The sequence below is a fragment of the Papio anubis genome, chromosome 2 (genome assembly GCF_008728515.1).
Source record: "Papio anubis isolate 15944 chromosome 2, Panubis1.0, whole genome shotgun sequence".
Classification (NCBI taxonomy): Eukaryota; Metazoa; Chordata; class Mammalia; order Primates; family Cercopithecidae; genus Papio; species Papio anubis.
The window spans coordinates 99,152,223-99,177,272 of record NC_044977.1 but is presented as its reverse complement, the minus strand read 5'-3'; the positions used below and the strand labels follow the sequence as shown (position 1 = coordinate 99,177,272).

Below are 25,050 nucleotides of genomic sequence, written 5' to 3'. Positions count from 1 at the left end.
TGCAAACTATGCATCTGACAAAGGCCTAATGTCCAGCATCTATAAGGAACTTATACAAATGTAAAAAAAAAAAAAAAAAAGCAACCCCATTAAAAAGTAGGCAAAGGACATGAACAGGCACTTTTAAAGGAAAACATACACGCAACCAACAAACACGGAAAAAGCTCATCACTGATCATTAGAGAACTGCAAATCAAAGCACAATGAAATACTATCTAACACCAGTCAGAATAGCTATTACTAAAAAGTCAAAAAATAAGAGATGCTAGCAAGGTTGTAGAGAAAAAGGAGCACTTATACTAGTGGGAGTGTAAATGAATTCAGCCATTGTGGAAGACTGTGGTGATTCCTCAAAGGCTAAAATATAGACATGCCATTCGACCCAGCAATCCCATTATTGGGTATACAACCAAAGGAATATAAATCATTCTATTATAAAGACACATGCACACATGTGTTCACTGCAGCACTATTAACAATAGCTAAGACATGGAATGAACCTAAATACCTATCAATGATAGACTGGATAAAGAAAACATGGTACATCATGGAATGTTATGCAGCCATCAAAACAAAAAAAACAAAACAAAAACAAGATCATATCCTTTGCAGGGGGATATGGATGGAGCTGGAGGCTATTATCCTTAGCAAACTAACACAGGAACAGAAAACCAAATACTGTGTATTCTCATAAGTAGGAGCTAAAAAGATGAGAATACTTGGACATATAGAGGAAAACAACACATCCTGGGCCTTTCAGAGGGGGGAGGGTGGGAAGAGAAAGAGGATCAGGAAAAATAACTAATGAGTACTAGGCTTAATTGCTGACTGATGAAATAATCTGTACAATAAACTCTCATGAAACAATTTTATTATCTACATAACAAACCTCCACTTGTATCCCTAGACTTAAGTTTTTTAAAAATACAAATACATTATATAAGAAATGATAATGGTGCAGTAACTTCTGAAATGTAGGAAAATAAAAGATTTAAAAGAATTAGTTTTGTTCAACTCTGTGAAAATAGAATTGAAAGTGTGTAGGAAATAAAAATTTTCCAGGAAAATATAATTTACTGGAGCTGATTCTAAGAGACGGAAAATTTTTTTAAAGTTTCATTATTACTACAGAAATAGAGAAAATCATCACAGAGCTGTCACTACTATCATACTGCAAAAAGAGAGCACCAGCCAGATGACTTCAAGAAGAAACTCTACCAAACTTTTTTTTTGAAATGGAGTCTCGCTCTATCACCCAGGCTGGAGTGCAGTGGCACAATCCCAGCTCACTGCAACCTCCACCTCCCGGGTTCAAGCAATTTTCCTGACTCAGCCTCCCAAGTAGCTAGGACTACAGACACATACCACCATGCCCGACTAATTTTTGTATTTTTAACAGAGTCAGGGTTTCACTGTGTTAGCCAGGATGGTCTCCATCTGCTGACCTCGTGATCTGCCCACCTCAGCCTCCCAAAGTGCTGGGATTACAGGCATGACCCACCGCGACCGGCCCAAACTTTTAAGGAGTAGATAATTCCAATAATACATCAACTTTCCAGAAATACAGAAAGAGGAAAAAAAAAATTTTTTAATGAAGCAATATAGCATTAATATTGAAATCTGGGCGAAGAATATTTTTCTCCCATCAAAAATGAACAAACAAAATCACAAACCAATCACACCAATGAATGGCAATGAAAAATCCTAAATAAAATATTCGCAAGGAACTAAAGTAGCACAATTAAAGAACTGTGTATCATAAGTGTGGTTACTGACTCAAACACTAGGATAGGTTCAATGTTAGGTAACCGATTAAATATAATCCATTATATAAATAGATTCAAGGAAAAATCATTTGATCATTTCCATAGAGGCCAAAAAAGCATTTGATAAACGTCATTATTCCCGATTACAAAAGAAACAAAAATAAAATTAAAATAGAAGAGTACATCCTTAACCAGAAAAAAAGATCGTCAGACAAATCCAACACATCTTCTACCCCACTCTCTTTGAATCTCTAGACCAGAGGGGAAAAGTAGCATCATAAAAATTGGAAAGAAAATCATCATTATTTGCAATTATTATATGACTGGAAAACTAAGAAAATCACCTAAAAACTATTACTATAAAAATAATAAAAGAATCAATTTAGTTACAAAATTGCATATACAGAAATCAAAAACTTTCAAACATATTTAAAACAACAAACTGCAGCCAGGCATGGTGGCTCACACCTGTAATACCAACCAGTGCTTTAGAAGTCTGAGGTGGAAAGATCACTTGAAGCCAGGAGTTTGAGACCACCGTGGTTAACATAGCAAGACCCTGTCTCCATCAAAAAAAAGAAAAAAAAATAGCCAGGCATGGTGGCACATGCCTGTTGTCCTAGTTACTTGGGAGGCTGAAGCGGGAGGATCACCTGAGGCCAGTTCAAGGCTGCAATAAGCTCTGATTGTGCTACTGCACTCCAGCCTGGGTAACACATTGAGACTCTGTCTCTAAAATAAAGTAAAATAAAATAAAATAATTTAAAAATAAATTGGAATATATAACGGTAGAAAAGTCCTCATTTCTATTGAATGCAAAAAAAAAGATACAACACTTAGGAAGACATAAACTTAACAAGAAATGCACAAGACCTATATAAAGAAAACTACAAAAAATCTCTGAGGAACATAAAAGTGCCTTGAACAAATGGGGAAGGAAAACATGCTCTTAGGTTCAAAGACAAGCAATCTCATGTGCTCTTGTGGAAATTTAAATTGCCACATCACTTAGAGCAGCTTGTCATTATCTACAAAAATTACATACGTATATATCCTTTGATCTAACAATTCCAATTCCAGGAATTTCTCCTATAAATATCCTGCTCCTGTGTGAAAGGATACATGTATAAAGCTATTCATTGTAGAACTAACTGTCTGTAACAGCAAAATATTGCAAACAACACATATCTACCACTGAAGCCCTGGTTAAATAAACTATGCTACATCCATAAAACAGAATAGCACGTTGCTGTGTAAAAGAATAAAGAGCTCTATATACCAAAGCCCTACAACTATTGGCAATATTTATCACAGGGGGTAAGTGCATATTTTTCTTAGGGGAGGAAAGAAATATTACCAGCATTGAAATATAATGACCACATAGAAACAGAATTCTAGGCCGCAAGCACTGGCTCATGCCTATAGTCCCAGCACTTTGGGAGGCCCAGGTGGCAGATCACCTGGGGTCAGGAGTTCAATGCCAGCCTGGCCAACATAATGAAACACCATCTGTACTAAAAATACAAAAATTAGCCAGGCATGGTGGTGGGTGCCTGTAATTCCCGCTACTTGGGAGGCTAAGGCAGGAGAATTGCTGGACCCTGCGAGGTGGAAGTTGCCCTGGGCTAAGATGGCACCACGGCACTCCAGCCTGAGCAACAGAGTGAGACTGTCCTAAAAAAAAAAGAAAAAAGAAACAGAACTCTAAATTCTTGGGTGGGCAGGGGGAAACTAGAACAGTGAGTTGGAAATTTTATTCAGTGACAGATTTTCTCCCAAGTCTTATTCCTGTGAAAAATTCCAGTTGATAGCTTCTATTTTATTAACATAAGAGAGAACATATACAGTCATGCACTGCATAATGATGCTTCGGTCAACAGCAGACTGCCTAAATGATGGTGGCCCCATAAAATTACAATAAAGCTGAAAATTTCCTGTCACCTAGTGACATCTTGATGATCCTGATCCTATTTAGGTGAAGGTTAATTTGCGTGATTTTGTTGTAGTTTTTAACACAAAAGTTAAAAAAGTAAAAAAAATTAATTAAATTTAAATACAGAAAAAAGCAGCCAGGTGCAGTGGCTCACACTTATAATCCCAGCAGCATTTTGGGAGGCCATGGGTGGCAGATCACTTAAGCCCAAGAGTTCAAGACCACCCTAAGCAAGATGATGAAACCCTGTCTCTACAAAATCATAATAATAACAATAATAAACAAATTAACTAACTAATTAGCTGGGCATGGTGGCATGCGCCTGTAGTCTCAGCTGCTAGAGAGGCTGAGGTAGCCTCCTACCTGAGCCCAGGGAGTTCAGGCTGCAGTGAGCCGTGATCGCCTAACTGCACTCCAGCCAGGGCAACAGAGTGGGACTCTGTCTCAAAAAAACAAAACAATAAAAACAACAACAACAACAAAACAAAACTTATAGAATAAGGACATAAAGCTATACCATGTCCTTGTGTCCCAAGCTAAGTGTTATTACAAAAGAGTCAACAAGTAGAAAAGGTTTTTTAAGTTATGAAGTTTAAAAGTTATAGTAAGCTAATTTCCTATAGAACAAAGAAAAAACTTTTTAAAATGTACTTTACATTCTAGGGTACATGTGCGCAACATGCAGGGTTGATACATAGGTATACATATGCCATGCTGGTTTGCTGCACCCATCGACTCGTCATTTACATTAGGTATTTCTCTTAATACCATCCCTCCCCCAGCTCCCCACCTCCCAACATGCCCCAGTGCATGATGTTCCCCACCCCGTGTCCAGGTGGTCTCATTGCTCAATTCCCACCTACGAGTGAGAACATGTGGGGTTTGGTTTTCTGTTCTTGTGATAGTTTGCTAAGAATAATGGTTTTCAGCTTCATCCATGTCCCTGCAAAAGACATGAACTCATTCCTTTTTATGGCTGCATAGTATTCCATGGTGTATATGTGCCACATTTTCTTAATCCAGTCTATCATTGATGGACATTTAGGTTGGTTCCAAGTCTTTGCTATTGTGAATAATGCCGCAATAAACATACGTGTGCATGTGTCTTTATAGCAGCATGATTTATAATCCTTTGGGTATATACCCAGTAATGGGATCACTGGGTCAAATGGTATTTCTAGTTCTAGATCCTTGAGGCATTGCCACACTGTCTTCCACAATGGTTGAACTAATTTACACTCCCACCAACAGTGTAAAAGCGTTCCTATTTCTCAACATCCTCTCCAGCACCTGTTGTTTCCTGATTTTTAAATGATCACCATTCTAACTTGTATGAGATGGTACCTTATTGTGGTTTTGATTTGCATTTCTCTGATGGCCAGTGATGATGAGCATTTTTTTCATGTGTTGTTGGCTGCATAAATGTCTTCTTTTGAGAAGTGTCTGTTCATATTCTTTGCCCACTTTTTGATGGGGTTGTTTTATTTCTTGTAAATTTGTTTAACTTCTTTTGTGGATTCTGGATATTAGCCCTTTGTCAGATGGGTAGATTGCAAAGATTTTCTCCCATTCTGTACTTGCCTATTCACTCTGATGGTAGTTTCTTTTGCAGAAGCTCTTTAGTTTAATTAGATCCCATTTGTCTATTCTGGCTTTTGTTGCCATTGCTTTTGGTGTTTTAATCATGAAGTCTTTGCCCATGCCTATGTCCTGAATGGTATTGCCTAGGTTTTCTTCTAGGGTTTTTATGGGTTTAGGTCTAACATTTAAGACTTTAATCCATCTTGAATTAGTTTTTCTATAAAGTGTAAGGAAGGGATCCAGTTTCAGCTTTCTACATATGGCTAGCCAGTTTTCCCAGCACCATTTATTAAATAGGAAACCCTTTCCCCGTTGCTTTTGTCAGGTTTGTCAAAGATCAGATGGTTGTAGATGTGTGGTATTATTTCTGAAGCCTCTGTTCTGTTCCACTGGTCTATATATCTGTTTTGGTGCCAGTATCATGCTGTTTTGGTTACTGTAGCCTTGTAGTATAATTTGAAGTCAGGTAGCGTGATGCCTCCAGCTTTGTTCTTTTTGCTTTGGATTATCTTGGCAATGCAGGCTCTTTTTTGATTCCGTATGAACTTTAAAGTAGTTTTCTCCAATTTTGTGGAAGAAAGACGTTGGTAGTTTGATGGGGATGGCACTGAATCTATAAATTACCTTGGATGGTAGGGCCATTTTCACAATATTGATTCTTCCTATCCATGAGCATGGAATGCTTTTCCCTTTGTGTCCTCTTTTATTTCGTTGAACAGTGGTTTGTAGTTCTCCTTGAAGAGGTCCTTCACATCCCTTGTAAGTTGGATTCCTAGGTATTTTATTCTTTTTGTAGCAACTGTGAATGGGAGTTCACTCATGATTTGGTTCTCTGTTTGTCTATCATTGGTGTATAGGAATGCTTGTGATTTTTGTACATTGATTTTGTATCCTGAGACTTTGCTGAAGTTGTTTATCAGGTTAAGGAGATTTTGGACTGAGACAACGGGGTTTTCTAAATATACAATCATGTCATCTACAAACAGGGATGATTTGATTTCCTCTTTTCCTAATGAATACCCTTTATTTCTTTCTCTTGCCTGATTGCCCTGGCTGGAACTTCAAACACTATGTTGAATAGGAGTGGTGAGAACGGGCATCCTTGTCTTGTGCCGGTTTTCAAAGAGAATGCTTCCAGTTTTTGCGCATTCACTATGATATTGGCTGTGGGTTTGTCATAAATAGCTCTTATTATTTTGAGATACATTCCTTCAATATCTAGTTTATTGAGTTTTTAGCGTAAAGGTCTGTTCAATCTTGTCGAAGGCCTTTTCTGTATCTATTGAGATAATCATGTGGTTTTTGTCATTGGTTCTATTTATGTGATGGATTACGCTTATTGATTTGCGTATGCTGAACCAGCCTTGTATCCCAGGGATGAAGCCCACTTGATCATGGTAGATAAGCTTTTTGATGTGCTGCTGGATTTGGTTTGCCAGGATTTTATTGAGGATTTTTACATCAATGTTCACCTTTGGCCTGAAATTTTCTTTTTCTGTTGTGTCTCTGCCAAGTTTTGGTATCGGGATGATGCTGGCCTCATAAAATGAGTTAGGGAGAATTCCCTCTTTTTATTGATTGGAATAGTTTCAGAAGGAATGGTACCGGCTCCTCTTTGTACCTCTCTGGTAGAATTCAGCTGTGACTTCATCTTGCCCTGGACTTTTTTTGGGTGGTAGGCTACTAATTATTGCCTCCATTTCAGAGCCTGGTATTGTTATATTCAGAGATTCAACTTCTTCCTGGTTTAGTCTTGGAAGGGTGTAGTGTCCATGAATTTATGCATTTCTTCTAGATTTTCTAGCTTATTTGCATAGATGTGTTTATAGTATTCTCTGACGGTAGCTTGTGTTTCTGTGGGTTCAGTGGTGATATCCCCCTTTATCATTTTTATTGTGTCTATTTGATTATCCTCTCTTTTCTTCTATATTAATCTTGCTAGTTGTCTATTAAGTTGTTGATCTTTTCAAAAAACCAGCTCCTGGATTCATTCGTTTTTTGAAGTGTTTTGTGTTTCTGTATCTCTTTCAGTTCTGCTCTGCTCTTAGTTATTTCTTGCCTTCTGCTAGTTTTTGAATGTCTTTGCTCTTGCTTCTCTAGTGCTTTTAAGTGTGATGTTAGGGTGTTGATTTTAGATCTTTCCTGCTTTCTGTTGTGGGTATTTAGTGCTATAAACTTCCCTTTAAACACTGCTTTAAATGTGTCCCAGAGATTCTGGTACGTTGTATCTTTCTTCTCACTGGTTTCAAAGAACATCTTTATGTCTGCCTCATTTGTTATTTATCCAGTAGTCATTCAGGAGCAGGTTGTTCAGTTTCAACGTAGTTGAACAGTTCTGAGTGAGTTTCTTAATCCTGAGTTCTAGTTTGATTGCACTGTGGTCTAAGAGACAGTTTGTTGTGATTTCTGTTCTTTTACATTTGCTGAGGAGTGCTTTACTTCCAATTATGTGGTCAGTTTTAGAATAAGTGTGATGTAGTGCTGAGGAGAATGTATATTCTGTTGATTTGGGGTGGAGAGTTCTGTAGATGTCTATTAGGTCTGCTTGGTGCAGAAATGAGTTCAAGTCCTGTATACCCTTGTTAACCTTCTGTCTCGTTGATCTGTCTAATATTGACAGTGGGGTGTTAAAGTCTCCCATTATTGTGTGGGAGTCTAAGTCTCTTTGTAGGTCTCTAAGGACTTGCTTTATGAATCTGGGTGATCCTGTATTGGACGCATATATATTTACGATGGTTAGCTCTTGTTGTTGAATTGATCCCTTTGCCATTATGTAATGGCCTTCTTTGTCTCTTTTTATCTTTGTTGGTTTAAAGTCTGTTTCATCAGAGAGTAGGATTGCAATCCCTGCTTTTTTTTGCTTTTCATTTGCTTGGTAGATTTTCCTCCATCCCTTTTTTTTTGAGCCTATGTGTGTCTCTGCATGTGAGATGGGTCTCCTGAATACAGCACACTGACGGGTCTTGATTCTTTATCCAATTTGCCAGTCTGTGTCTTTTAATTGGAGCATTTAGCCCATTTACATTTAAGGTTAATATTGTGATGTGTGAATTTGATCCTGTCACTATTATGTTAGCTGGTTATTTTGCCCATTACTTGATGCAGTTTCTTCATGGCATCGATGGTCTTTACAATTTGGCATGTTTTTGCAGTGGTTGGTACTAGTTGTTTGTTTCCATGTTTAGTGCTTCCTTCAGCAGCTCTTGTTGTAAGGCAGGCCTGGTGGTCACAAAATCTCTCAGCATTTGTTTGTCTGTAAAGGATTTTATTTTTCCTTCACTTATTAAACTTAGTTTAGCCGTATATGAAATTCTGGGTTGAAAATTCTTTTCTTTAAGGTTGAATACTGGTCCCCACTCTCTTCTGGCTTGTAGGGTTTCTGCCAAAAGATCTGCTGTTAATTTTATGGGCTTCTCTTTGTGGGTAACCCGACCTTTCTCTCTGGCTGCCCTTAACATTTTTTCCTTCATTTCAACTCTGGTGAATCTGACAATTATGTGTCTTGGGGTTGTTCTTCTAGAGGAGTATCTTTGTGGTGTTCTCTGTATTTCCTGAATTTGAATGTTGGCCTGCCTTGCTAGGTTGGGGAAGTTCTCCTGGATAATATCCTGAAGAGTGTTTTCCAACTTGGTTCCATTCTCCCCATCACTTTTAGGTACACCAATCAAACGTAGATTTGGTCTTTTCCCACAGTCCCATATTTCTTGGAGGCTTTGTTCATTTCTTTTTACTCTTTTTTCTCTAAACTTGTCTTCTCACTTTATTTCATTAATTTGACCTTCAATCACTAATCCCCTTTCTTCCACTTGATTGAATTGGTTATTGAAGTTCGTGCATGCGTCACGAAGTTCTCGTGCCATGGTTTTCAGCTCCATCAGGTCATTTAAGGTCTTCTCTACACTGCTTATTCTAGTTAGCCATTCGTCTAACATTTTTTCAAGGTTTTTAGCTTCCTTGCAATGAGTTAGAACATGCTCCTTTAGCTTAGAGAAGTTTATTATTACCGAGTTTTTGAAGCCTACTTCAGTCAACTCATCAAAGTCATTCTCCATACAGCTTTGTTCTGTTGCTGGAGAGGAGTTGTGATCTTTTGGAGGAGAAGAGGCACTCTGGCTTTTAGAATTTTCAGCTTTTCTGCTCTGGTTTCTCCCCATCTTTGTGGTTTTATCTACTTTGTGTTTTTGATGTTGGTGACCTACAGATGGGGTTTTGGTGTAGATGTCCTTTTTGTTGATCTTGATGCTATTCCTTTCTGTTTGTTAGTTTTCCTTCTTACAGTCAGGTCCCTCAGCTGCAGGTCTGCTGGAGTTTGCTGGAGGTCCACTCCAGACCCTGTTTGCCTGGGTATCAACAGGAAATGTTGCAGAACAGCAAATATTTCTGCCTGATCCTTCCTCTGGAAGCTTCATCCCAGAGGGGCACCCGCCTGTATGAGGTGTCTGTCAGTCCCTACTGGGAGATGTCTCCCAGTTAGGCTACACGGGGTTCAGGGACCCACTTGAGGAGGCAGTCTGTCTGTTCTCAGAGTTCAAACGCCGTGCTGGGAGAACCACTGCTCTCTTCGGAGCTGTCAGACAGGGATGTTTCTTTCTTTTTTTTTTTTTGAGATGGAGTCTCACTCTTGTCCCCCAGGCTGGAGTGTAGTGGTGCAATCCTGGCTCACTGCAATCTCCACCTCCCCGCTTCAAGTGATTCTCTTGCCTCAGCCTCCCAAGTAGCTGGGACTACAGTCGCCCGTCACCACACCTGGCTAATTTTTGTATGTTTAGTAGAGATGGGGTTTCACCAAGTTGGCCTGGCTGGCCTCAAACTTCTGACCTCAGGTGATCTGCCAGCCTTGGCCTCCCAGAGTTCTGGGATTACAAACATGAGCCACTGCACTCAGTCAGAAAAGTTTTTTTTTTTTTTTTAAATAAATCGAGTGTAGCCTAAGTGTACAGGGTTTATAAAGTCTACAGTAGTGTACAGCAACATCCTAGGCCTTCACATTCACTCACCACCCACTCACTGACTCCCTCAGGGCAACTTTCAGTGCCGCAAGCTTCATCCATAGTAAGTGCCCTATACAGGTGTATCATGTTTTATCTTGTATATCATATGTTTACCACATCTCTTCTATGTTTAAATACACAATACTTCTATGTTTAAATACACAAATACTTACACCTCTGTGTTACGAGTGACTACAGTATTCACTACATGTTTGTAGCCTAGGGACAACAGGCCATACATACCATACAGCCTACGTGTATAGTAGGCTATGCCATCTAGATTTGTGTAAGTACACGCTATGGTGTTCACACAATGATAAAACTGCCTAATGATGTATATTGCAGAACACACTGCTGTAGTTATGCAATGCATGACTGTACATGATTTTTAGAATTGTAACAGTACAGACATGCATAAGATATAAAGTAAACCACTGTCAACACACCTAGTCTCATTTTCCAAGGTGCTTTTGGTCATATCTGTTTTTATTTTGATTGGCAGTCTTACAGTTCAAATGTTTGTACCCTCCAAATCTCATGCTGACCCTTAATCCCCATTATAATGGCATTAAGAGGATGGGAAATCCAACTATGGTATTTGAGAGGTGAGAACTCTGAGAAGTAGTTAAGATTAGATGAGATCATTAGGATGGGATATTAGTCACTTCATAAGAGGAGGAAAAGAAACCTGAGCTAGCAAGCTCAGCTCTTTCATCCTGTGATGCCCTACACTGCCTTTGGACTCTGCAAAGAGTCTCCAATAGCAAGATGGCCCTCACCACATGCAGCCCCTCAATCTTGGACTTCTCAGCATCCAGAACTGTACAAAATATATTTCTTTTTATTTTAAATTACTCAGTCTCAGTTATTCCATTATAGCAACAGAAAACAGATGAATACAGACAGCAATCAGTCTAAATACTATGAGTACACTTCTATTTCTTGGTTTGTCATCTTTAAGCAGTGCCTATTGACTTTATGCCATTAAGAGAATGAATTATCTTAGAGAAACCATCCCACACTTCCAAATTTTGCCAGTGATATTACTTAAAAATTCTTATCTATTTTGACTCATCAACTTTAAATGGTACTTCTAGACTCCACGCTAAGATGAAAAAATGTACAAATAGGCAAAACTCAATCAGAGAGTAATTCTATGAAGCATTTACCTTGTTCATAAAGTAGTTTCATATTCGAATCTTTGCAGGCAACTAGATTGTTGAGTAACGCAATCACACTTTGCATGGTATTACCCAGAATGCTCTCCTGATGTTCCTGCAATAGATCATAATTCCCAACATAACCATACAGAAATACAATTACATCATCATAAAGACAAATGAGCAAATGATCTCCATTGCTTTATTCTTTGCACAAGGTTAAATGATAGCCTTTTTGCACTTTAATGAAGCACATCCTTCTGTGTTAAGACAAACCCCATCAGTGAGCTAAGTGAGCTGGGAGGGAAGGTAAATCACTCAGACACCAGTGCTGCAGTACGGACTCCCCTGCCCATGAGCTGAGAGATAACACATGGTCCTCCATGCTTTAGGTGGGTGACAAAGGAATTCAAATATGTAGAACTCAGAAGACCATGCCTGAAGATGAATTTGAGATCACAAAAGAGAACTACTTCAAGCAAATATTTCTGCAGTTTCAACATTATGCTGGTACTGATATTTTCCCACTTTAGTACATTCGATCTGATTTATTATATTACTGCTTCAGTGCAATAAGCTACATTTGGACCTAAAAGAGTGAACTGTGAATTTTGCTTTCCTCAACACCTTAGCATCATACAGGAGGGAGTAACTTAGGTCCTAAAGAGAATGGAAAATGAGTTATTCTTTAGTCTTAATTTCTCATTTTAAAGGCAGAATCATTTCTTTGTAATTTTTAAAGGGTCTTACAAACAACTTGCTTTGCTTTTGTTCCCTTTTTCATTGCTGTGAATATTTTTTTTTTTTTTTTTTTGAGATGGAGTCTGTTCTTGTCACCTGTACAGCGCAATGGCCAGATCTCAGCTCACTGCAAGCTCCCCGGCCTCCCCGGTTCACACGCCATTCTCCTGCCTCAGCTCCCGAGTAGCTGGGACTACAGGCCCACCACCACGCCCAGCTAGTTTTTTTGTATTTTTTTTTTGGAAGACGGGTTTCACTGTTAGCCAGGATGGTCTCGACCTCCTGACCTCGCGGATCCCCGCCTCGCCTCTCGGCCTCCCAAAGTGCTGGGATTACAGGCTTGAGCCACCGCGCCCGGCCTGCTGTGAATATTTTTTAAAATTAAGCAATTAACACAGATTATAATTGAAATTATTAAATTTCATATAATTCAAAACTAAAGAGGCAGTCTTTGCAGTCTGGAACTAGGATGAGGCAAGAGAGACACACAGGGTGCAAAATGTAAGGTAGTACTCCTCACTCTCAGGGTCCTATAAGTACCTACTGAGAGTGAGGACTCCCAGGAATCTAGCTTGCCCCGCTCTAAGTCCTGTGCCCATTCACCATGACTATTCTGCCAACAATTAATCCAACCCTGAAAAGCAACAAGCATATTAATTAGTAGGCTTAATCTAGACCTTTTCATATTCACTTTCTCCACCCCTCACCCACAGAGAAACATATGGTTTGCTGTGGGGTTATTTTTTAATGTATAGCTATTTTGTGCCAGGCACTATAGTAGGCACTTGAGGCATGCTAATGAACAAAGTCCCCTATCCTCATGTAAATAGACAACAAAAAGTATAATAAATAAGTGAACTGTATAATGTATTAGAAGACAGCAGAGTACTCTGGCAAAAAAGAAAAAGGCAGAGCAGGGAAGCGAGGTTGAGAGGGCAGCAGTGGGGCTGCACATGATTTGAAATTGGGTGGTCAGGGTAAGACTCATTGAGAAGGTGTCACTTAACAGAATTTTTTTTTTTTTTTAATTTTTTGAGATGAAATCTTGCTCTGTCGCCAGGCTGGAGTGCAGTGGTGTGATCTCGGCTCACTGAACCTCCACCTCCCGGGTTCAAGCGAGTCTCCTGCCTCAGCCTCCTGAGTAGCTGGGACTACAGGTGTGTGCCATCATGCCCAGCTAATTTGTGTATTTTTTTTTTCTTTTTGTATTTTTAGTAGAGACAGGGTTTGACTGTGTTGGCCAGGATGGTCTCGATCTCTTGACCTCGTGATCCATCCACCTCAGCCTCCCAAAGTGCTGGGATTACAGGTGTGAGCCACCATGCCTGGCATTTAACAGAAATTTTATTTTACTTTTTAAATGCTGAAGCCTCTTGGTATCTCTTATTAATTCATTAATAAGCTTTTCTTTTTCAATAACTTAAGCTTTATAGAAGAGTTTCAAAGATAGTACAGAGAGTTTCCATATACCCATCACCCAGTTTTCCCTCATGTTAACATCTTACCCTAAACATGTTATATTCATCAAAACTAAGAAATTTACAGATATTAACAACTCAGCTACAGACTATTCAAGTGGCACCAGTTTTCCACTGATGGCCTTTTCTCTTCCGGAATCCAATCAAGGATCCTTATTTTATATTCAGGATTATTTATTTTTGCAACAAATACTAAGTGCCAACTATTCTAGGTAGTTGGCTTGTATCAGTGAACAAAACAGAAGAAAAGCCCTGCCCTTATGGTGTTTCCCTTGTACCACGAGGAGAAGACGATAAATAACATAACAAACAATTACAAGATATGTTAGAAGGTGATATACGCTATGAGAGAAAATAGGGAACAGGACAAGGTGGCTTGGACTGCTGCAGGGGAAGCTGCAATGCTAGAGCAAGGAAAGCATAGCTCCTTCAGAAAATGACATCTGAGCAAAGATTTGAAGACGTAGACACGTGTTTATTCTCTTAATATACTTCTAGACTCTGTCAGCTAAGTTTCTTTAGGATTGTTGCATCTATGTTCATAAGTGATACTGACTGATGAGTGACACCCTCTTCTGATTTTAGTATCAATCTCATGCTAACCTTGTCCATCCATTTTATTCCAAAAATATTTATTGTGCATCTAATATGTGTTTCTAGGAGATCTGGTAGAACTCACTCATACAAGCAACTAGCCTCCATACATTTCTGCCAGTTGTGTGGAAAAACACACATAAATTCAAAGTGCTTTTTCTCTTCTCTCACTCAGTAATAATCAACACAGGAGACTTCCGTGACCAAATGCGTGGGGATTTTCCCCACACATGAAGCAAGCAATCGATTCTGCAGCTAACACAAGCTGAGTGTTCTCTGATTCAACTCCACACCATCTACCTGGAAATAGTATCAGACCCCATAGGGCGAGGGCTCAGTCCCACAAGGCTACGCCCTCCTCCCTTATTCTGATACTCATTGCAAGTCTGGGGCTCTGGAACTTCTGACCCACCAGCATCAAGTTGGGGTTCCCCTGATTCCCTCTTTGGGCTCAATTAATTTACTAGAGCAGCTCACAGAATTCAGGAAACACATTTACCATTTTACTATAAAGGATATTACAAAAGACATGGATGGAGAGATGCATAGTGCAAGGTATGGGAGAAGAGCTGTGGAGCTTCTGTGTCTTCCCTGGGCACACCACCCTCCAGCAACCTGTACATATTCAGCTATGTGGAAGTTCTCTGAACTTTGGGGTTCTGTTATAGGTCCTTTGGGGTTTTTATGGAAGCTCTGTTATGTAGGCAAGACTGATTATATCACTGGCTGTAAGTGATCAACCTAATCTCAGCCCCTTTGCCCTCCCCAGAGGTTGGGGATTGCGACTGAAAGTTTTCAGCCCTCTAACGTTGCCTTGGTCTTTCAGGTGACAAGCCACCATCCTGAAGCTACCGTAGGGGATGCCAGCCATCAACTCATTAGCATACAAAATGACAGCACCTGAAGACAGAGTTCCTAAGGATTTTAGGAGTTATATGCTAGGAAACAGGGGGAGAAGATCAAATATATACTTCACGATATCATACCAGTAGAACTTAAAAAGAAACTGAAAAACAAAACACTTCTACTCAGGCATCTACAACATCTTGAACCAATGTGGTTATTTCTATTTCCCTAGAAAACCATCTACAACATCTAGATTTTCAAACATGTTGTAATAAAATCCTACAAAGCATTCTATTACACCTTCACAAAACTTCCCTGGACCCTATTTATGATGCCTTTTACACAGCATCCCCTCTCTTGTTGATCAGACTCACCAAAGTTTTATCTATAGATGATATCAGACTTTTCAACAAACCAGCTTTCCATTTTAATGACTACCCTACTTTTTTTTGAGTTAGTCATTATGAATGACTAACACATTTCCCACTTATCTCTCCTAGGTATACGGTAGAATGGCATTTCCCTGCCTGCTTGGAAAATGACACTAGTGATGAAAATGATACTTGATTTGGTCAATTAAACTCACACGGGCAGAAGCATTAAGAGCCAGTGACAGTTTCATCATCCTGTCTTTTCCTCTGCCCCATGATCTTCTAGATGGTGAGGCTTCTAACGGCCTGGGTATCAGAGAGAGAACATGAAGCAGAGAATCCAGGAATCTCTTGATTGGACAGGTGGTATCCAAGGCTTACAAAAATACCCACACTGAACCTGGCTCTGAAACTGCTTTCTCAGCAGATCTGTACCTCCCACTGATGAGAGCCACTTGATTTCATATAGGTTTTGCCATGTATGCCATTGTTTAACACAAGACAAAGTGTTTGCTTTCCAAATATTGATGACTAAAAATTTTGAACTTCAGAAACACACGCTTAAGAGCACTTTTGCAGTGAATGTTAATGTTTGAATGTTTCACTGACACCAGCTTAAGAAGATTAATGTGGAAGCGATGGTCTGCCACCAATTTCATCTAATTATTCTTACAGTTGGTTGGAAGGAAAGGGTGATTAATAAGCATCAAGATGACACTACATGTTACTCGTGATAAAATAACTAACGATACATAGAAAACCTGTTCTTGTGAAGAAAGTGAAGCTAATAAATCTTTTATTTTTGGTCCCATTTGGTAAAATGACACATACTGCTCCTTGTTCAAAGACTCATCTGTCAGCAAATATAGGTCAGTCTTACTAGAAATAAAACTATTGTTTCTTTGATATACACATTTTTGTAACTAAATGCACATTTCCTACAATACCCTTGGCAATAACTTTGCTCATTCTGAAGCCAATACCTCAGCTTTTCCTGTACTCATGAGTGAGTGCCACTTGTTGATATAGGTACTTCCTTCAGTACAAAAGCTAACTCACCCTAGCCGCTAAGAACACAGAATCAGATCCCAGTCAATCAGGTCCTGGGGCCCCCTTCCTGCAGGTCCCAGAGTCACTGCAGAATAAAGGCCTCTGCCTGCCCCACTACTCAATCTGCAGAGGGGTATACAATGAAGGTACACTCTATCAAACTTCCCCACTAACATTATTACTAGGAGTACTTAGGAAAAAAATATCTAATGCACAGAATAAAAAAAGAGATGAATAATCCCATAACCAGCCTGAAGGAAACGGTTCCACTTCTGTTCTAGACGTTATTTAAAAACACTGTTTTCTTTATTATCTTTGTTGGTTTATAAACTATCCATAGATCATAAACTTTGCTCAGAATAAAGTAAGGGCTTTATAAAAATTATATTACAGAATTATCTTTACTTGCTCTTCCCTCTTATAGGTATATATGCCTTCTTACATAGTGCAGTGGAGGGAGACTTTGAGAGCACAGTAATTGCTTCTGCTCAAGCTGATGACACGGTTCTCTAGGTGAACTAAGAGAGCTGCTGCTCTGGTCTAGAGCATCATTTCCCCAGAAAGAATGCTAAACCCATGCAAAGGGCAGTTGAGAAGGTGTAAATGTGAATTAAGCATACTTCTATTAACTTGTATCAAACTGTGCTATTTCATTTATCTTAGCGACTTTAATAAGGTTTTTTTCTTGTTCACAATCATATTAGCTTACGGGGGTAAACTGTGCATTGAAAAACATTACATTTGCCTCTTAAAGTCAGAGGAGAGGAATATATGAAAAGAGAAAACTTGAGAGTAAACATGTGGGGCTCAACTTCTTCTTGGGTATAACTGGAAGATTGGTGGAAAGAGACAAGGGTGCGCATGTTTTGTTCAAAGACCATAGGTCAGAGTTGGAGGGGAGGGATGGTTCTGACTAAAGACTATCATCATTAGATGCTCCTCTGGGAGAGCCCCTCCCACTCCTCCAAATTTAAGACTGAATCCCAGGGTAAAAGAGCAATACAGGAAATTAGGTAAAATTTTGATATATATATATTTTTCAATCCTCACAGCTCATTAATAAAGCAAGGAGACTATACTTTTGGTGCCCTGATACATGCAAGGAGAGATGAAAGCAGGTGAAGACCTGCAACAAGGCTTTTGGGACAGGGTCAGGGGCCCAGTTACAAGCAGAGTTGCCACATGGGCCCGAGCTGGGCCAAGACAGCACTGATAATGTATTGAGAACTTACTACGTGCCATGTCCGGTACTCCACTTCACCTACATCATCTCATTCAACCCTTACAAAAACATGGAAGGGGCTATCGTCCTACTGTTTTTATCACTAAGAACTGAATGTTAGTGAAGTCAAGTGTAACTTGCCAAACTCTTCATTGGTGAAGCTGGGATTTGGTCTATGGGATGGCAGAAGCCTTGCCCCTAATCACCATGAAGCATTGCCTAGTGATCAAAGGAGGGCAGAGTGCCAGGGTCACCCAGGCCGTTCAGCACACTCCAGGTTAACCAACACCACCTGTGGACCCACAGTGTTACCTGGGAGAAACTGAAAGAAGTCTAGAGTGGGGTGAAAATCTGAGACACTAATCTGGGGCTGTAATGGTGATGCTTATCCTCCCTTTCATTCCACAACGTTCCCTATCCCCTCCCCCCACCACTGGGATCTTCTGGCTTCATAAGCGCCCTCAATGTTTTTCACTACACTGTAAGATGTATAACCCACAATGCCTGTAATCCCAGCACTTTGGGAGGCCAAGGCGGGCGGATCACAAGGTCAGGAGATTGAGACTATCCTGGCTAACATGGTGAAACCCCATCTCTACTAAAAATACAAAAAAAAAAAAAAAAATCAGCCAGGCAAGGTGGTAGGTGCCCGTAGTCCCAGTCACTCGGGATGCTGAGGCAGGAGAATGTCATGAACCCAGGAGGCGGAGCTTGCAGTGGGCCAAGATCACGCCACTGCACTCCAGCCTGGGCGACAGAGCAAGATTCTATCTCAAAAAAAAAAAAAAAGTATAACCCAAGAAGCATGATGTGGGTATTAGGCAATTACAGGAAAGGAAAGAATGAGCACAAAATAAAAATACATACTAGGGCCACTATCAATAGTCACATTATTCAGACACTTGTGTTCACACTGACTGCTGGGGGAAAAAGGAAGCGACTCGCAGAAGATGGCATCGTTGAGAGCCCACAAAAGGCAATCCCACTATACTTTAACATTATGACGAAAATATTCAACTCCTACATCCGTAATCCATAAGCCCAGCTGAGCTAATTTATGTGCCTAATACCAGTGTATGGACATTTAATAAACAAAACACTTGAGGGCTCTAATAAAACATAGCATTTGCCAGTAGAGATAATTAGAATTAAAGCAGCAAAATTCTAGTGTTTGGCAACATAGATGAAACAACTTCATTAAAATGTACAGTTTCAGCAAATGAAAGGCAGGAGAGCACTGGACCCTGAAGAATCAGCCTTCGCAAAACTAATTGCTTCAGTGCTTAAAGAGGACAGCTCTGAAATACCAAGGACACAGCAAGGAAACACTAGCAAAAAATGACCAGCCTTTCCAAAGCAGTTTCACTGTAGACAGGGCATTCTACTTTACTCTGATATTTGACAATGTAAATGCCACTGAAAGACTTCAGATGTCTGAATTAAAAGTTTGGTGAGGATCTAAATAGTCAAGGTACAAAATACCTTTAACAACTAAAAGTAACAGTGAACCATGGTCACTCTCTTTTGCCTTTGGTTCAGGCCAGAATTTAACAACGAATTAACAACTAATTAAAGGACCACAACTAATCGTAGGGATGAGAAACCACACAGAGAATGAAGAGCAAAGCACACACGTGTTGTGCACACAGCATCTACAATCTCTTAGAAACACATATCACATCCTATTCAACACATGCTTAAACTACATTTCAGAAAACAAATTTGCTGTTGCTCTAGAGAACAGCAGTCTATCGTGTACTCCATGTACAATGGCACCAAAGTGCTGCGCCAGGATGTACTGGTGCATCCAGTCACTTTCTGTCACAAACATTCTCACACCTGGCTAGATTCCTAGAGCTCTGAGACCCAAGCTCAGAAAAGTCTTCAGAGTATTCAAGTGAAATAAATATGTTTGAGGGCAAGAGGACACATTTCCATATTACTGATGACTTTTCACAAGGCTGTGTCACAGGCAGCTTAAACCAGACATGGTGAAACCCCATCTCTACTAACACAAAATTAGCCAAGTGTGGTGGTGCATGCCTATAATCCCAGCTACTTGGGAGGCTGAGGCAAGAGAACTGCTTGAACTCAAAAGGCAGAGGTTGCAGTGAGCCGAGATTGAGCCATTGCACTGTAGCCTGGGAAACAAGAGCGAAACTCCGTCTCAAAAACAAACAAACAAAAACAAAAACAAACTCAATGGAATCTAAATTGAGTTCATCTCCCTTTGCTTTCACACTTTCCTTTCTTTTCCTCTTTCTATTGGAGGTCCCACAGCTTGCCCAGTCATCAGCCACAAACCTTAGAATCATCAGGACTACGGCCTCCCTAGTGTCTCCCTCATCTAGTCAGCCACAAAGTCCCCTCGAATCTCCCTTGAGCCCCTCTTGCATCTATCCTCTGCTCTCCACTCCCATATACCTGCTTAACATCACGCAATTGGCATCCTTAGCAGGGACCACAGTCTCCTAATGGGTGTCTCAACTTCCAGCCTCACTTCCACTACTGCTACCAGACTCCTCTTTTTTTTTTTTTTTTTGAGACAGAGTCTTGCTCTGTCTCCCAGGCTGGAGTGCAGTGGCGCGATCTTGGCTCACTGCAAGCTCCGCCTCCTGGGTTCACGCCATTCTCCTGCCTCAGTCTCCCGAGTAGCTGCGACTACAGGTGCATGCCACCACGCCCGGCTAATTTTTTATATATATATATTTTTAGTAGAGACGGGGCTTCACCGTGTTAGCCAGGATGATCTCGATCTCCTGACCTTGTGATCTGCCCGCGTCGGCCTCCCACAGTGTTGGGATTACAGGCGTGAGCCACTGTGCCCGGCCCCAGACTCCTCTTTCTAAAGTGGCAGAGACTCTATCTCCAGCTGTGGGGCTTAAATCTGGAAGGCTGTAGGCCAACACAGGGAATATTGGCTTACAGTAGGCCCAAGGTCATTGCTACCACAGTCCAGTTTCTGTCCACAGCCCTGGTTGGATTTAAAGCCCTGAAAGGAGGGGAAGCCACAAAACTCGTTGGACAGCAGATGCAGGGATGTTGTTACTCCTGTGCTTTCAATCCAGCATTATGATGTGGGAAACATTCTTACAAGTTTTTGAACCAAATACGGACCCCTAGGGCTAAGAAACAGGAAAGGGAACAAGTTGAGTTAAACTGAAAGGGCACAAGCCAATTTAAAATTAATTCAGTCTTTTACCTCATAAATAATGTACGTGGATTTCTTAGGCAGAAAGACCAGGATTTAGGGGTCCATGGGGGGAATGCTTGGGGTAGGGTGAAGGTGCTGGGGTAACTGCCCATGGGCATTTGCTCTGCTAGTTGTGCATCAGGTAAACAGCCCCTCTGCCAAGGTGGTCAGGGCTTCTAGGGGTTGAGCAGGCTCTGACAGGGGCTGAGGAGGCAGAGGAAGAACACTGAAGCCCGCTTTTCTCCCCTCGGTAGCCAAAAATGTATGGTGCTGTCGCCCCAGGAGTCTGGAGATACAGAGTTAAGCCCCTTTTTTAATGTGGGGCATCATCATTTGAAGGCTTCCTCCACCTTTCTGATCAAAGACATGAGAGAAGGCAAATTAAAATTATTTTTAAATTTGACTGACAGATACTGTAGAGGCCCTCTAGCAGCAGCAAATACAAGTTATGATTAGCGATACATTCCAGCTAGCACAGAGGGAGTATTTGGATCAACTAGTACCATTTGCCAATCAGTATGCTGAGCTTGTCTTTAGAATTCCAGTCCTCATTCAACACCAATGGCAGTGCACTGTGAATGCCCTTCTGGCAGGTTAATTGTGTCACTTGGCCTTCCTAGCCCTACCCTTTCATGTTATTTAGGCTTCTAGCAGGAAGCTTCCATCCTCTTGGCTCTCAACGTGGCCCTAGGCCTCAAGGCAGGAGCAGTGGGCCAGAGCCAATGCTGCTCAGGCAGGAGAACCCTGGCAGTGGAGCCAAAGGGAAGCTGCCAGGACCAGCTCTCTGGGGATGGACTGTGCCCCTTTTATGTATCTGCCTGTAGCGTTGAAAGAGAGGCCAATCTGCCACACAACACAATATCTGAGCTAATGACCAGCCCAAAGTAGGGAGGACAAATGAAGAACTAGAACACATCCAGACATATGACTCCTTTAGTCTTCTCCTCACATCCCTGCCACTGTTCAAAAGTAAAAATAGCAATAAAAATAGCAATAACAAAGTCCTAGCAAACTAAGGTCACTCTTAAAAATGCAGGCCAGATGTTGTTTCCTGAAGCTGGTGTCTGTGGGGAAGGCTGCCTTGGGTTGAAGACTGTTTTCCTCACTTTCTGTGCCTGCCTGCCATCACTGTGGCCATCAAGTATACAGTGACTGTCTTTATTACTTGTTAATCCCATCCCTCACCCAATGCTGAGTGTCTTGAGGGCAGGACTGGGACTTTTTTTTTTTTTTTTTTTTTTGAGATGGAGTCTCGCTCTGTCGCCCAGGCTGGAGTACAGGGGCTGGATCTCGGCTCACTGCAAGCTCCGCCTCCCGGGTTTACGCCATTCTCCTGCCTCAGCCTCCCGAGTAGCTGGGACTACAGGCGCCCGCCACCTTGCCTGGCTAGTTTTTTTGTATTTTTTAGTAGAGACGGGGTTTCATCGTGTTAGCCAGGATGGTCTTGATCTCCTGACCTCGTCATCCGCCCGTCTCGGCCTCCCAAAGTGCAGGGACTACAGGCTTGAGCCACCATGCCCGGCCAGGACTGGGACTTTTAATCGGGTCCCCAGTGCCTACGTGCAGTCCCTGGTACGCAGTGGTCTCTGAAAAATTAATGAAAAAACAGTCCTGCTCAAAGTTGCTTGGGTAAATACAGCTAGAGAAGGCACAGACGGTGTGAGAGCCTCCTTCAAGAAATTAACTAGTCAGTGACTAGAAACTGCCTTCAGTTAAGCAACTGGTAAACATTTATTGAGCACCTAAAATTTGCTAAGTAATGGTGTGAAGTATAACTACAAAAGGATAAAAAAGGCCTTTCCCAAAATGCTTTCAATCAATTTATATTCACTTTTGAATAATGTTTGCAAAAAGTGATAAATTCAGATTTTTTTACTTTAAGTAAAATACACAAAAATCTCTCACATGCATGCTAAACACTGGTCAATCACTCATGAAGCATTTGCATTGGCATGGAAACACATTTTCATGAAACAATTTTAATAGGATTCTCTGCAAAAGATAACTGCTTACAAGGTGTCCCATCCTAAAGAAAGAAAATGTCAAGCGAAAATGAATGGAAAGATTAATTACACACAACTATCACAAGGCAATTTTCAATTTGAAATTCAATTGTCTTTTTCTGTGGGAGTGCACAAATTTTTCCTAATAGGAGTTTACCAAGTGTTGGTACTCACAGTCCAGTTTCGAAGAGGTACTAGTAAATCCTGCAGGAAAAAATATTTCAGTGGGAATTGACTAGAAGTTTACTTAAAGCCAAAGTTTTAAAGAATGTAAAAGTGTAGTGTGGTATAGCAGAAAAAAAACTGGGCCGAGTCCAGTTCTAAGCCTTGGCCTGCCCCAAACCAGCTGGAAAGCCTAAAGCAAAGCAAGAAAATAAGCTACTAGACCTTGGAAGAATCTTACAGACCTTTGTAGTTCAATCCTTTAATTTTTTAATTTTTAATTTTTTTGAATACATAAGAGGTGTATATATTTATGGAACATATGAGACGTTTTGATACAGGCATGCAATGCATAATAATCACATCAGGGGAAATGGGGGTATCCACCACCTCAAGTATTTATCCTTTGTGTCACAAATAATCCAATTATACTTTTTTAAAAATGTACAATTATTATTGACTATATTTACTAAGTCTTATCCATTCTTGCCCCCACCCATTAACCATCCCCACCTCCCCTCCAACCTCCCACTACCCTTCCCAGTCTCTGGTAACCACCCTTCTATTCTCTAGCTCCAAGAGCTCAATTGTTTTTCAATCCTTTAATTTTAAAGACAAAGCAATTGAATCTCTGAAAGGAATATAAAGAGGAGGGTCAGGACTTAAAAGTGCATCTTCCTTTCCTATTACCTCACAATTATTTACCTAAAAATCACATCAGGGCTTATAGAGTCAAAGGTGTAATTTTATACTTGATCTCAGTCAAAAGGCCAAGAGGAGATTCAAGGATATAACTTTAAACAGATACAATGTTTGCCCACACTGGAGTAACACTGTATAAACACTGCTCCCTGGAGCTGCATATTTGGTTGCCCTTAACACCTGTGGTAGGTCAGCTCTTACTCCTGAACAGCAAGTGATGAATAGACTATTCTGGAGCAAATGGGAATACCCCAACATAAGGCATGCTGACCCTCAGGCCAGCAGCACTTTTTGGATCTAATAGAATTTTTCAGTTTTTGCAGCAGAAGGCTATCTCTAAAGAAGTGATAGTCATCTTACAGTCAGGGTTGAAATTTTAGGCCAAGAGCACCGTTTTCCAATAGAATATTCTAAGCAGGTAACTTAGAACTGCAAGCATGTACATTTATGATATGCTTAAAAATCAGCAGCAAAAGGCAACCTGGATCTTTGTCACTCACCCTGGAATTTGCAGAACTTGGTATTTTATGCATAATCACACTTCTGTTCCCAATTTCCATAACTGAAGGCAATCAGCTTTCCTTTTCTTAGACTCTACTTAGAAAATAACCATTATATTTGTTTACTCACTTTGGAACATTCAATAAGCTCATTTTTGGCACATAATGACACACGCTATACCATCTTGAAGAATTAATGGTTGCAACAGGATAAAATGATTCCAGGAATATTTCACCTCTCAAATAATCTTTTGTGTCTTTACTGGCATATTTTTATTAACTAGAATTAGAAGAAACTCTAGATACAAGCATAAAGTGAGCAGTATTAATGTAGGTCAATAAATTAATAAATTTGGGTCCAAAATGTTGTGCTAAACAATCACAGGAAATGTCGATTAAGGAGTCCTGTGGTGAGAAAAGGTTTGGAAGAAGGGATTAATAAACCCACAGACCCTACACATAAGTAGGGTATGTGCTGGACAAGCAGGAATAATAAGGAAATTCTAGAAGTCAAGAGACTGGCCAACTTGATCAAGGGAGAAAGTGACCATATATTGGCCAGTCTCCATTTCCAAAGTCCAGAAGGGCACTCTTGAGAGCTTAAATTAATTTCTTCAGTCAAGCTAGGTTGAGAGTTTCCCTAAGGGCCTTGAGACATCAGGTGCAACCCAACCTTCCTCTTCAGTATCTATTCTGGGACAAATACTTATGGGGTTCTTGGCTATACGCTGAGTGTTTAAGACCCATCTGAGAAGTA

At 40.5% G+C, this 25,050-nt stretch overlaps 1 protein-coding gene across 8 annotated transcripts in view; it reads right to left on the bottom strand.

The window, feature by feature from the left end:
• ULK4 (unc-51 like kinase 4) overlaps positions 1-25,050 on the bottom strand; it is a 793,903-nt gene that overhangs the window by 312,890 nt on the left and 455,963 nt on the right. For 7 of the 8 annotated variants that reach the window (XM_017955554.2, XM_021933668.2, XM_021933694.2 and 4 more), the window contains one exon: positions 11,441-11,546. The exons of the other annotated variant lie outside the window; for it this stretch is intronic. In XM_017955554.2, the coding sequence (XP_017811043.2) occupies positions 11,441-11,546 (106 nt within the window). The remainder of the gene's footprint in view (positions 1-11,440; positions 11,547-25,050) is intronic. 8 annotated transcript variants of the gene reach the window in all.